The following is a 14667-nucleotide window of genomic DNA, read 5'->3' on the forward strand; positions in this document are numbered from 1 at the left end:
AAACGTACCAACTGTGTGGTACTACACTTAAGGTGGTAGAAAATGAAAAAGACCTGGGAGTAATTGTGCAGTCAGATAAGAAGTTTTCTGAGCAATGCAGACATTGCTCAGAAAATGTCTGCATTGCTCAGAAATATATCATTGACAAAATATATCATTGACAAAACCCTCATGGGGTTTTGTCAATGATATATAGGAATATTGGTATCAGGGAAAAGGAGGTGATTGTCCCTCTGTATTAGGCAATGTTCAGGTCGCGCCTGGAGGCCTCATTTTAGGAAGGATGTAGATTTTCTTGAGTACAGAGAAGGGCAACAAGATTGGTGAGGGGAATGAAGGGATCCTCTTACCAAGAGAGGCTTAAGTTCTGCAAATTGCAGTGGCTGGAGACTAGGCACCTGCGCGGTGATCTGATTGAGGTATATAAGGCCTTGAATGGGTTGAGCACGCTGAATTCTGACGGGATCCTTCCACTTGTTTAGATTACGAACCTAAGGGGGCATAAATTCAAATTAAGAAAAGACAGATGTAGATTCGATGTGCGAAAATTTGCCTTTAGCCAGCGGGTGGTTAATTGCTGGAACAAACTTCCATCTGTCGTTGTGGAAGTTGATAGGTTGAATAAATTTAAGGAGGAACTGGACAGGCATTTGGAGGGAATGGTGTGATTTTTTTTCTTTTCTTTCTTTTTTTTTTTTGGCTGATGCTGCATAAGATCATACCCTTGCTTTCTTGCATCACATGCCACTACTACATCATTATTGTTTTTAGTTTCGTTGCTGTATAGGTGTCGCTATGCAAATATTACGTGTCGTAAGAACTCAAGCGCTGTTTTAAATGACAGTATTTTTCGATAGGGAAATTGGAAACTATAGTTGGGATAGCATAATAATACGATTCAGCTAACCATAATAATATGAATTTGTATATATCATAGTGCCTTTAGGAAAAGCAATCTGTAATATATGTCCGAGTTGCCTTTTAAATTTTATTTCTGAAATGCCGTATATTTCTGAACGTAAGTATTTTATTTATCATTGAAAATATTGAGTTAGATACATTTTTAGCTATTTTCATGTCTGAGATTATAAAGTCAAGCTAAGAGAATTTATATAGATTCCACGTTGTACTGTGGAGTCAAGTTGCTACAGTTGTCATATTATTAATAGTAGTTGTGATAGCGGCATGTGATGCAAGAAAACAAACTTATAAAGCATCATTCAAACAAGAAAAAACTCCCACCTGCTCATTCACTGCAATAATTTGACTAGTACTTCCTTGAATTTATTCAGACTGCCCACTACCACAAGTACAGATGAAAGTTTATTCCAATAGTCAACCATTTGCTTTCTGAAGGGACACCTCTGCTTATCTATCCTCTACCCATCCTTCCTCTATTTGAAATTATGCCTCCCCCCCATGTGTATTCTGAACAGGAGGAAAAAAGCCACCAGCATTGAGCTTGCCCAATCCATTGAAAGCCTTAAAAGAACTTAGTCAAATCACCTTATCAGTCAGTTTGGCACTGGAGAGATTGTGCAAGGGTTATTGGGTAAAATTTTTCTTGGCGTGCTCTTTGCTTGTTAACAGGAGAGATTGCTTTTACAGGGATGGTATACGCTTAAATAGAAAGGGTGCAAGAATATTTGCTGATGCTATCGAGGCAGTGTTAGGTGGGTCGGAAAACTGCTAGCTTGGGGAGATTCACAGACTAAAAGGTTAACAGTAGCCTCAGGCAGAGGTGCAAGTGATTCTTGCACTGCTTCTATTAGATTGGAGGGTGGAGTGCTGGGGTTTTCAAGGACTGGTGGGAATCATCATGGAACAAATAAATACATGGGCTGTGTTAGGGTAACTAAGAATAAGAATAGGTGCTTGCATGTACACCAATGCTAGGAGTATAGTAAATGAATTGGAAGTACTGGTCAAGACATCAAAGGCAGATATTGTTGGGATATCAGAGACAAGGTGCTACACTGATATAAGCAATGCAGAATTTTGGGAGTACAATGTGTACAGAAAGGATAGACAGCGTAGGAAGGCGGAAGGGGTTATACTGTTAGTTAAGAAACATAAAATCTAAGGAAGTGCATCCAGTTGACATAGATGGTCAGTGCAATATTGAGTCAGTTTGGTGTGATGCAAGTACTGGGAAAGCAGAAATGAGAGTAAGAGTGTGTTATAGGCCTAATGACTCTGATGAGTACAATGAACAACTTTACAGAGAAATAGTGGGCCAGTAAATCAGATTGCTATAGGGGATTTTAATTTCCTAGTTATTGACTTTGACTTGTGGGTTGGTCACTTGCACACTACGAGACTTTCGTGGATTTGTTGGATGATCGTTTTCTATAGTAACACGTTAGAGAGGCAACCAGAGATAGTAATACCCTTGCTACTGGATATTACTATTCAGGAGTAAAAGGAAGGGTTTTTGCTTCTGTAAAGATGACTACAGTGGTCTCAGACAGTTTTTAAATTCTATATAGTGGGACCAACTGATGATGTTACCAGCAGCAAATTCTAAATGGGTGGCATTCAAGGAAGTAATCATGGAAGCTACTAGGCTTTTCATACCAATTAGGAAATACTGTTCAAGATTTAGGCCTAAATGGATGTCAGATGAACTAATGAGACTTGTGGCAGAGAAGAAAAATGAATGGGATGCATATAAATTATCAGGAAACACAGAAGACTATGATAGATATAAACTAGTCTGTAATCAAGGGGCACCTCCGTAGCCAGGTGGGAAGGAGCAGCAGTGCATAGCACATGCTTCTTGATTAGACCGGGGTTCGAGCCCGTCACCACCAAATACGGAGGCTGTGGAAAGGTCAGGGAATGACCACCGCATATCCCGGAGCATTATGGCCTTAGTTGCTAATGCTCCTAAAAACCAAATAACTAACTAACTGTAATCAAGGCACAAAGGAAGTTAGGCAAGCGAAGGCAGATTACGAGAAATCTTTGGCCAAGGATGCTAAGAAAAACAGCAAAGATTTCTTTAGTTATGTAAACTCTAGAAGGAAGCGAATGAATCAGATCAGTCCACTTGGTATTGATGGTTCGACAGTTGATGATCCTGCTCAGACAGCTGATAATCTGAATGAGTATTTTGCATCTACATTCACACATGAGGAGTTATTAAGGGAGGAAAATGCCAGAAGATTATCAAACTGTAACAGGGATTTTCGCTTAATGATTTTGTAATAACGGAGAGCAAAGTGGAGGAGAAATTGTTAAAGTTAAACATAACAAAGGCACCTGGGGTGGATGGGGGATCTATCTAGTTATATTAAAGGAGATGGCAAATGAAGTAAGCAAACCCTTGGCTATAATAATGAGAGCATCCTTGAACTCAGGGAAAGTCCCACAGTCTGGAGATGTGCAAATGTATCCCCAATTCACAAAGGGGGATCGAAGGGTGACACGAGAAATTACAGACCAGCTAGTTTAACTTCTTTTCCAGGGAAAATAATGGAGTCAGTGGTTATAGATGCAATGCAGGATCATCTAGACAAGACTGCAGTTGAAATTCAGATACAACATGGGTTTGTTAAGGGAAAGTCTTGTCTGACAAATTTGATTGGATACTATTATGTGGTTACAAATGACCTGGATGCAAAAAATAATTTTGATATCATATACTTAGATTTCAGAAAAGCTGTTTACACTGTTGTGCATGGAAGACTATTGTACAAGTTGGAGCAGTGTAGTATTTAAGGGTAAGTTGCTACAATGGATAAAAGGGTGGTTGAGTGGGGGAAGACAGAGTGGTAATCAATGGATGCTGCTCTTTGTGGACTAATGCTATTAGTGGAGTCCCCCAGGATTTGGCATTGGGCCTATTGTTGTTTTGTATATCTATCAGTGATATTGAAGAAGGTTTATCAGGCTTGATGTTGAAGTTTGAAGATGATACAAAGGTTTGTTAATGACAGTGATAGCAGTGTGCTACTGCAACAGGATCTAGAAAATTTGGGCAGATAGGTTGAGAAGTGGCAACTGAAGTTTAACATTTACAAATGCAAAGTACTGCATATGAATAGAACTAAATCCTGGCCTGGGTGCGAAGCATTAGTAGAGGCATTTGATGCAAGAAAGCAAGCTTATGCAGCATCAGCCAAAAAAAAAAAAAAAAAAAAAAAAAAACCACTCCCACTTCACCCCTCTGTTCGTTCAAAATACCTGTCCAGCTGAGCCTTAAACTTATTTAGGCTATCAACTTCCACGACAAGGGATGGAAGTCTGTTCCACCAACCAACCACTCGCTGGCTAAAGGCAAATTTCCGCACGTCTATCCTACATCTGTCTTTCCTCAATTTGAATTTATGCCCTCTCAGGTGATTATTCTTAGCGAGAGGAAGAATCCCATCAGCATTGAGCATGCTCAAACCATTCAATGCTTTATACACCTCTATCAGATCACCTCGTGGTGCCTAGTCTCCAGACACTGTAATTTGCAAATCTTAAGCCTTTCTTCGTAAGAGCACCCCTTTGTTCCATTCACTAATCTTGTTGCCCTTCTCTGTACTCGTTCCAGCAGCTCTACATCCTTCTTGAAATGAGGCCTCCAGGCCTGTATACAGTACTCTAGGTGTGGCCTGACCATTGCCTTATACAAGGGAATAATCACCTCCTTATCCCTGCTAGAAAAATTCCTATATATCATTGACAATACACCATGAGCTACTCTTGCAGCCCGTCTGCACTGCTCAGAGAACTTCATATCTGCCTGCACAACCACCCCCAGGTCCCTTTCATTCTCTACCACTGTCAGTGTAATACCACAGAGTTGATACGTTGCTCTGGGGTTGCTGTTTCCCATGTGTAGTACTTTACATTTGTCAATGTTAAACTTCATTTGCCACCTCTCAGCCCATCTGCTCAACCTTTCCAGATCCTGTTGCAGCAGCATAGTGTCAGTAGTGTCCTTGACAACCCTGCCTACCTTTGTATCGTCTGCAAACTTCGACATTAAGCTTGATATACCATCATCAATATCATTTATGAATACAGAAAACAATAATGGACCCAACACTGAGCCCTGAGGGACTCCACTAATAACATTAGTCCACGACGAGCAGTGTCCATTGATTACCACTCTCTGTCTTCTCCCCCTCAGCCACCCCTTTACCCACAGCAGCAATTTGCCTCCAATGTTACACTGCTCCAATTTGTGCAGCAGTCTTCCATGTGCAACAGTATCAAAAGCCTTTCTAAGATCCAAGTATATAATATCAAAGTTATTCCCTGCATCCAGTTCCTTTGTGACTGCATCATAGTATCCAATCAAATTGGTCAGGCAAGACTTCCCCTTAACAAAACCATGCTGTGTCCGAGCTATAACTGAAGTCTTGTCTAAATGATCCTGCAGTGCTTCTTTAACTAGTGCCTCCATTAATTTTCCTGGAACAGAAGTTAAACTCACAGGTCTATAATTGCTTGTGTCAGCTTTTGATCCTCCTTTGTGAATTGGGGTCACATTTGCACATCTCCAGTCTATGGGTACCTCCCCTGAGTCCAAGGAAGCTCTCATAATTATGGCTAAGGGTTTGCTTACTTCCTTTGCTGCCTCCTTTAATATAACTGGAAGCGATTGTGACTGAGTGATTTCTCTGTGCTATTACTATGATTTCCCAAAAGTGATTTATAGTTATTTTACATTCTTAACGTTAATAAATCTATTCTTTTAATAACAGCCCTTGTAACAAAAGCACTTGTACAGAGCAAGAAAGGAAAGGGACCTTTCTTTATTTTTCATAGTTTATTACTAACACTTACTACTTTTCACTTGGTCACACCAGGCACTGCTCCTGCTTCCCTGTGGTGGGGCTGAAAATTTTGGCAGTACAGTTAATCTGCCAAGTGCCAAAAGGAGCAAGTATGGATCTTAATGTGTTTCCGCCTTTAGAGCCGACAAGCTCTTGGTCAGACATGGAAACTGAACATGACATGTCGCAACCTAAGAGGTTTAAAACCAATTCCTCAGCAACAGATTTTCCTCCATTTATCATAGTGCGCTCTCTTGCCTATCAGTCCCTCAGTAAGCTGTCTCCGTTTCTTATCCAGAAACACCTGGAAAGTCTTGCAGGATCTCCTAAGACAGTCAAGAGACTGCAATCAGGGGACCTACTAGTGGAGACAATAAACCATGGACATTCGGAGAAACTGCTAAAACTTACAAACTTTGCTGGAATTCCAGTAAAGGTTTCTCCCCATGCAACCCTAAATACATCCAATGGGGTTATATCCAACTGGGATCTATTGAATGTCATGGAGGAGGAGATAACACAAGAGCTTCAAGATCGAAATGTCATTGCAGTGAAAAGGATTATGACTAAAAAGGACAATACACTCGCATCTACAAGCAATATTATTCTCACTTTCAATACGCCAAATCTGCCATCATCGATAAAAGCAGGCAATCTACTTTGTTGCATTACACCGTACATTTCTAATCCATTGAGATGTTTTAAGTGCCAGAAGTATGGACACTCTCAAACAGCACGAAGAGGAAACCAAGTTTGCCCCAATTGTGGGTCCTCTGATCACACTCAAAGTGATTGCTCAGCAAAAGAAATGACCTATCCCGACTGTAAAGGCAACCAACCTGCTTATTCAAGGACATGTGACAAATGGAAAACTGAAAAGAAAATTGTGAAATATAAGATTGAAAATAAAGTAAGTTTTCAAGATGCAAGGAAAGTAATTGCTCCCAGTATGACTAAGCATACATATGCCAGTATTGTGCAGAAATATCAATCAGTGGCCACCCAAACTGATGTTACAGTCCCTTCAAACACTTCAATCTCTGATTGGACTCAGACTGTTCTCTCTCAGCAACAGTCCAATATCCATAAGCAGTTGAACTAGGCAAGTAATACTGCACTTATGGTACCAGCTACATCTCCTTCTCCTCCCTCAGTGATTGCTTCTACATCAAATAATTGAAGCTCACATTTAAAAAAAAAAATATTCAAGAAACATCGTTGGATACAATTGACTTGCCCAGACAGGAAGAATCGATCTTAGAAATATATGCGGAAGAATAAATGGACACCGGTCAGCCATTCTTCTCAAAAAAAGACAAACCAAAGCCTGAACGTCACAAGCCAGTCACATAAAAAAAAAAAAAAAAAAAAAGTCAGATACAGCTTCTACTAAACACCAGTGATGCCTTATATACAACAATGCAATTGTAGAGGATTTCATAGCAACCTTAATGATATTAAAGTCTTAATTAACTGCTACTCTCAAGTTGGTTTCTGTCTACAGGAAACCTATCTAACTCCTCAAATTTCCACCAACATAAAGAACTATGCCACTTATCGACAAGATCGTAATACTTCAAATGCCGCCTGTGGGGGATGTGGCTATCTTGGTCAGCTCAAAGATCCTGACCAAGCAAATTGTTTTGCAAACTGAAATTGAAGTTGTTGCTGTACATTTGATAACCCAGATTGAGTTAACACTAGTATCAGTCTATCTCCCACCAAGTCATATCTTCTCTTACCAAGATCTTGAAAACTTGCTAATACAACCTTCCCCTGTCTGTCTCTTAAGGGATTTCAATGGCCACCACCCCTTATGGGGATCAACAGAATTAGATACACATGGCTACCTAATTGAAACCTTTCTGGATAAGCAAACCCTTACTGTTCTTAATACTGGTGCACCCACTCACATACAATTACCAACTGGACAAACTTCTGCAATCGATCTATCAATATGCTCCCGATTCTGTTTCCAATCATAGAATGTGCTGTTATGGACAACGATCCCATGGGCAGTGACCATTTTCCGATTATTTGTGATCTGCTCACTGCACAACCACCATTAGCGAAACCCTGCAGGAAATGGAAGTTCTCTCAAGCCAACTGGGTCAAATTTCAATCATTTGTCACCCTGGATGAGAAATATATATGAATAGTCGATAGATGAAGCCACAGATTATATCACTTCACACCTACTATCTGCAGCTAAATATTCAATTCCATTGTCGAATCTCCAGTCCCGACGGCACCTTAACTATTGATGGAATGAAGACTACACAAAAGCAAAGAAGTTAAAAAATAAAGCATGGAATTTATTTCGTAGATCCTCAACCACAGCTAATCTTATCAACTACAAGAAGCTAAGGGCAAAAGCACGTCTCATTCAAAGGCAAGCCAAGAAGAATTCTTGGATTCGGTTTGCATCTACCATAAACAGAAACACTAACTCCAGATTAATATGGAAGAAAATCTGGCAGATTTCTGGGAAATTTCCAACCACCCCTTCAATTCTTTCATGCAATGGACCAGAACTCTGCTCCTGGGTACATAGCAAATGCCTTAGGCAAAACCTTTGCCCAAGTTTTAGTGGCATCAACTTATTCTCCGGATTTTCAGAAAATAAAGACCAAGATTGAACAATGAGCCATCAACTTTCGAACCTCAGTTTTCCTTCCGTATAACCAGCCTCTTCAATATCACAAACTTCTACATGCCATTAAAGCAACACACAACAGTGCTGCTTGGCCAGGTGGAATATCTTATATCATGTTACAAAACCTTGGTGACAAAAATTTACAAATACTGCTGGTCTACTATAACCGAATATTTATGGAAAACATTTTATCCCAGCTCTTGGCATAATGCCACAGTTCTTGCTTTTTTGAAACCTGGAAAAGACCCTACCAGTCCGTACAATTATTGATCAATTTCCCTTTCCAGTTGCCTCGGTAAATTACTTGAAAAAATTATCCATGATCAACTTGTTTGGATCATCGAAACACAACACGTAATGAGTAATAATCAGCGTGGCTTTTGTAAGAACAGGTCCTTCTTTGATCTCATGATCAAGGCAGAGTCTGCAATTTGCAATGCCTTCGTAAAAAATGAACATCTTGTTATGGTTTTCATAGACATAGAGAAGGCATTTGACACTACCTGATGTCAGAGCATTCTCAGTGACCTCCATGCTCTTGGTCCACAAGCCAATCTTCCTATATTCATCAGGAACTTTCTCCAGAATCATTCAATACCACAACTCGCTTTCTATGACATTTTTACAGGAAGGAGGAGTGCCACAAGGTTCTGTACTGAGTGCAACCTTTTTTGCCCTTAAAATTGATTCCATCACTAAAGAACTTCCAAATACAGTTGAGACATATCTTTATGTGGACAATCTTTCCATTTCTTGCTACTCTCAGAATATGAGATCCATTGAATGGCAATTTTAGATATCCTTGAATAGTCGAACTTCAGATGCCAAACTTTACCATTCCAGTGACTAACAATATCAGATTCCTTGACAGAAAATTAAATTTCTTTGAGCACATTAAATCTGTGCATACTTCCTGCCTTAAAGAACTGAACACACTGAGTTTTATCTGCTCTGTCCTGGGAGCAGACTGTGCATCTTTGCTGCTTTTATATAGAGCATTGATCAGATCGTGATTGGATTATGGTGCTCCACTGTATGATTCTGCTCGAAAGAGTACACTACACTGGCTGGATCCTGTACAGCATAGTGCATTGCGGATTGCACTTGGTGCTTTCAGGACATTTCCTACCCATAGTTTGTATATTGAGGCTCGTGAGCCCCTCTTTACCTCTGCAGAAAAACATTACTACTTAAGTATGCAGCTAAAAAACAAAATAAAATGTCCACATCCTATTGAGCCATACCTTTTTAATTCTCCACTGCAAAATCTCTATAGAATCAAACCCAGTAAAATAAGACCAGCAGGCGTACACCTTATTGAATTAACACAGAGTTGGAATGTTCCTAATGTCAACAGGCTACAAGTAATGAAATGCTCTCATCCACCTTGGACACCTCCTCCTCAATTAACTTGCGATACTTATCTTTGCAAGTGGGGAAAGAATTGCCTACCGTCACTCAACGTTAAACAACTCCATGCAAGCCATATTCAGAAATATGCTAATTTATTGCCAATATATACTGATGGCTTTAAATCACATTCAGCCATTGGAGCAGCAGCAGTATTTCCCACTACAATCATTTCTGTTGTCCATCCACCTGATTATAGCAACTTCTCTGCAGAACTTCATGCAATAAAATTAGCTTTAGAAAACCTGAATCTCTACCCATCTTTAAAATACATAGTGTATACTGAGAGAGAGTCAATTACAGCAATACAAAACTTTTCTTACAAGGTTCATCCTATGTTAAACCAAATCAGAAGCCTCTTATTAAAAATTGAGGCATGTCATCAATCAGTGACCTTTTGCTGGATCCCAGCGCTTTCTGGGATAAAGGGGAGTGAACTTGCTGACAAAACTGCCAAAAATCCGTCAACCTTTGATTTTACCTTTGCTCCTATTCTAATCTGATTATTATCATACAAACAACATGTCTTGCACAGTGGAAAGAGCTATGGCACACCCAAACCGATAATAAACTTCATCTACTTACAGGAGAGGATGTCCTCAATGTCCGTTCTGTTCAGCACATTTAACAGTCAAACACATTCTCATTGACTGCCCTCACTATCATCAGGACAGAACATCCATCCTCCTTTCCCTAACAAATCTTCGAGAACTGAACACATTAAAACATATCATTGGTGATGATGCAAACATCAATGAATTTTTCTCTTTTTTGAAAAAATTTGGAATCTATCATAACTTCTAAAAGAGCTCTCTAATAAAAAATGAAGTGATTATATCTGAAATTTATATTTTATCATTTTCCTATGAATAGGCACATTATAGCCCCAGCAGCTCGTGCCCCATTAAACCCCCATAACACACAGAACTAACCTCAGAGAAACATACCGACTCTGTGGTACTACACTTGGGGTGGTAGAGAATGAAAAAGACCTTGGGGTAATTGTGCAGTTAGATATGAATTTTTCTGAGCAGTGCAGACAGGCTGCCAGAGCAGGTCATGGGGTATTGTCAATGATATACAGGAATTTTGCTAGTAGGGAAAAGGTGATTATCCCTTTGTATAAGGCAATGGTCAGGCCATGCCTTGAGTACTGTGTACAAGTCTGGAGGCCTCATTTCAGGAAGGATGTAGATTTGCTCGACTACAGAGAAGGGCAACAAAATTGGTGAGGGCAACAAAAGGGTGGTCTTACCAAGAAAGGCTTAATTTCTGCAAATTGTAGCATCTGGAGACTAGGCACCGGTGAGGTGATCTGACGGAGGTGTATAAGGTCTTGAATGTGTTGAGCAGGCACAGTTCTGTTGGGATCCTTCCTCTTGTTCAGATTACGAACCTGAGGGAGCATAAATTCAAATTGAGGAAAGACAGTTATAGAATAGATGTGTAGAAATTTGTCTTTAGCCAGCTGGTAGTAGATTACTGGAGCACACTGCCATCTGTTGTTGTGGAAGTTGATAGCTTAAATAAATTCGAGGAGGAACTGGACAAATGTTTAGAGTGATTGGATGTGTGAAATGGTGTTTTTTTTTTTTTTTTTGGCTGATGCTGTCTAAGCATGCTTTCTTGTTTCACAGGCCTTAACTACTACTACCTCAGGTGCTTAGTATCCAATCACTGAAATTTGCAGAATTGAAACCTTTCTTAGTAAGACCACCCATTTGTTCCCTTCACCAAACTTTTTGTCCTTCTCTGCTACTGTTGCAGCAGTTCTGCATCCGAAAATGAAGCCTCCAGACCTGTATACACATGATGCAGCCTAACCATTGCCTGTACAAAAGGATAATCACCTTACTTATCCCTGCAAGCAAAGTTTCTGTGTATCATTGACAAAACTCCATGATGTGGCTTGGCTGCCTGTCTGCATTGCTTAGAGAATTTCATATCTGACCTTAACAGAGTGGGTCTTGTGGGTAGGACAGTTGGTAGGCTCGCCGTCCTCTCTACACTAGGTGGAAAAGACCAGAGTACAAATCCTGTCAATAACTGGAGGAATTTTTATAGGCCTTTTTCACAATGTGGATGAGTGAGTTGGTCTCAGGTGAGGGTAGCGCGATTTTTTTTTTTCTTCCAGGAACTTGGTGTTTTTCATCCAGCAAACAGAAAATCAACCACAGAACTCACGCAATTTATATATGGAGCAATGTGGCCTTAGTTGCTGATGCTCCTAAAACCCTACTACTATTGTAACCTAGTGGTCAGGCACAAGGTACATAAGTGCACAAGATTTAAATACATAGTTCAAACTTGAATGACTGCTAAATAGAGTGTTTTTTCTTGTATTCTTTCTACCTTGTGAACTCCTCTGACCATGTGGTTGTTCTGGAGTATAAACAGAAAATTTATTTATTCTTTTATAATTACCCAAGGTCTTTTTAATCTATTCCACTACCCAGGGTTCAGTAAAACACAGTTTGTATGTTAATCTGAGATTACTGCTACCCATATGCAATACCTTGGATTTGTCAATATTAAACTTCAACTGCCAGTTCTCAGCCCATCTGCAAGGTCGGGGAATGACCACCACATATCCCCAGAGCAATATGGCCTTAGTTGCTAATGCTCCTAAAAACCAAATAACGACAACATCTCAGCCCATCTGCCTAATTTTTTTTTTTCAGTCTTGTTACAGTAGCTTACCTTGATTACCATCATTGACCGACTTGCCAATGTTCATATCATCTGCAAGCTTAGACATTAAACTTGATATTATTAATATCATTAATCTTTCCTTCATAATAATATTAATAAATGTAAAAAAAAACAAGGGACATAGCACTGAACCTAGGGGACTCTACCAATAACGTTTATCCGTGAAGAGCATTATCCATTAATAACTATTGTCTGCCTTCTCCCGCTCAACTGTGCCTTTATCCATAACTAACTTTTCTTTAATGCCTCACTGCCCCAATTTAGACAGTAGGCTTTTATGTGCAACATATGAAAAGCTTTCCTGAAATTCAAGTATATGATATCAAATTTTTTTTTCATCCGGTTCCATTGTTACTGCATCATAATATCCAATCAGATTGGTCATACATGATTACCTCTTAACAAATCCATGATTTGACCACAGTGTAATTGCTTTTCTGTCTAGATGGTCCTGCAATAATTCTTTGATGGGTAACTGCATTATTTTCTCTGGAACAGAAGTTAAAGCTGACATTTCTGTAATTATTTGTTACCTTTTGATCTCCTTTTGTGAATTGGAGATATGTTCACACATCTCCAGTCCATGGGACCTCTCCTGAATCAGATGCTCTTATATTTATGGGCAAGGGTTTGCTTACCTGCTTTGCTGTATCCCTTAATATAATTGGATAGATTCCATCCACTCCAGGTCCTTTTTTTATGTTTAGATTCATCAATTTCTCTTCCACCTTTCTTAGTTATTGCAAAATCATTTAGCTACCTCTTAGTTTCATAAACTTCTGGCATTCTCTTTCCTAAAGAATTCTTCATGTCTGAATGTAGATGCAAAATACCTATTCAGTTTGTCAGCCACCTGAGCAGGATCATTAGTGGTTAGACCACTGACATCAAGTGGACCATCGATATCAATATGATTCAACTCCATCCTTCTACTGTTAATATAAGCAAAGAAATCTTTTCTGTTTTCTTTGCATTCTTTGCCAGACTTCTTGTAATCTGCCTTAGCTTGCGTGATCTCGTATTTTGACTTGATTGCCAATTAGTTTATATCTTCCATAGGCTTCTGTAATACCTGATACTTTATATACACATAAAATGCATTTTTCTTCTCTTCCACAAGTCTTATTGGTTCATCTGACATCCATTTAGGTCTAAGCTTTGAACATTCTTTCTTAGTTGGCATGAAAAGCCTAGTAGCCTCTATGGTTACTTCCCTGAATGCATCCTCTTTTAGAATTTGCTGTTGGTAACATCATGAGTTGGTCTCACAGCATAGAATATAAAAATTGGCCAAGACCACTGTAGTCACTCTTTCAAAAGCAAAAGCCCTTTTTCTTTACACTCTACATTAGTTATGCCTTTAAGTAAATCCAACATTGGTACACTGTGATCATAACATATACAGTCGTAACATATACAAAATTTCTAGCAAAATTTAAAAATAAGCTAAAAAAACATGACTAGAACTGTTAAACTATTTATGGAGCACAATTTAATGTGTTAATTAAGTTAAAAAAAAAATTTAAATGTCTTACTATAGAAACAGATCTGGATGTTCCAAAATAACCATCAGCAGGGATAATACTACTGAACGTTTTTTCTTGTTGAAAGAAAAAATCAGGATTTTCCTTTAAAAATACTGTACAAAGAAGAAACCAATTGACCCTGGCTTGAAACCTATTGATACTTTCAGTAACCCACTGAAAGATAAATCAAACTCATTAAACGAATGCTTCTGAATGTCACTTTATCCATGAATCATTTTTGTTCCACTATGATATGACTAAAAAGTATGCAAACTACGTATATGAATGAGTATGAAACAAGGAAAAAACCTTTGTGCACCTGTTGAAATGAATTCCTTTCTTTTCCCAGTACTTGGGACACCTCAAGAAAAATTAAAATAATAAATAATGAAATGTAATTCCTACATAGAGAAAATAAAAAAAAGTGCCAGATCCAAAAGAAAATACCCATTCCCTCTTAGTTGGGATGGGGAGTTCCCCAGAAATCAAAGCAAACTGTTATAATAATGGTTGGAGAGGTGCAGAACCATGCCTCTCCAAGCCATAAGGATCTAGAAGACAAATGCTGTGGACATTTAAACATTTCTGG

General features: G+C 39.0%; 1 protein-coding gene across 1 annotated transcript in view; it reads left to right on the plus strand.

The window, feature by feature from the left end:
• Positions 1 to 847: 847 nt before the first annotated feature.
• LOC150089891 (selenoprotein K-like) overlaps positions 848 to 14667 on the plus strand; it is a 46314-nt gene continuing 32494 nt past the window's right edge. Inside the window, exon 1 of the mRNA XM_090368892.1 lies at positions 848 to 1018. Coding sequence (XP_090225018.1) covers positions 1000 to 1018 — 19 coding nt within the window. The 5' untranslated portion in view covers positions 848 to 999. The remainder of the gene's footprint in view (positions 1019 to 14667) is intronic.

This window comes from Mastigoproctus giganteus, chromosome 2, assembly GCF_048544385.1.
Source record: "Mastigoproctus giganteus isolate SK-2022 chromosome 2, ASM4854438v1, whole genome shotgun sequence".
Lineage (NCBI taxonomy): Eukaryota > Metazoa > Arthropoda > Arachnida > Uropygi > Thelyphonidae > Mastigoproctus > Mastigoproctus giganteus.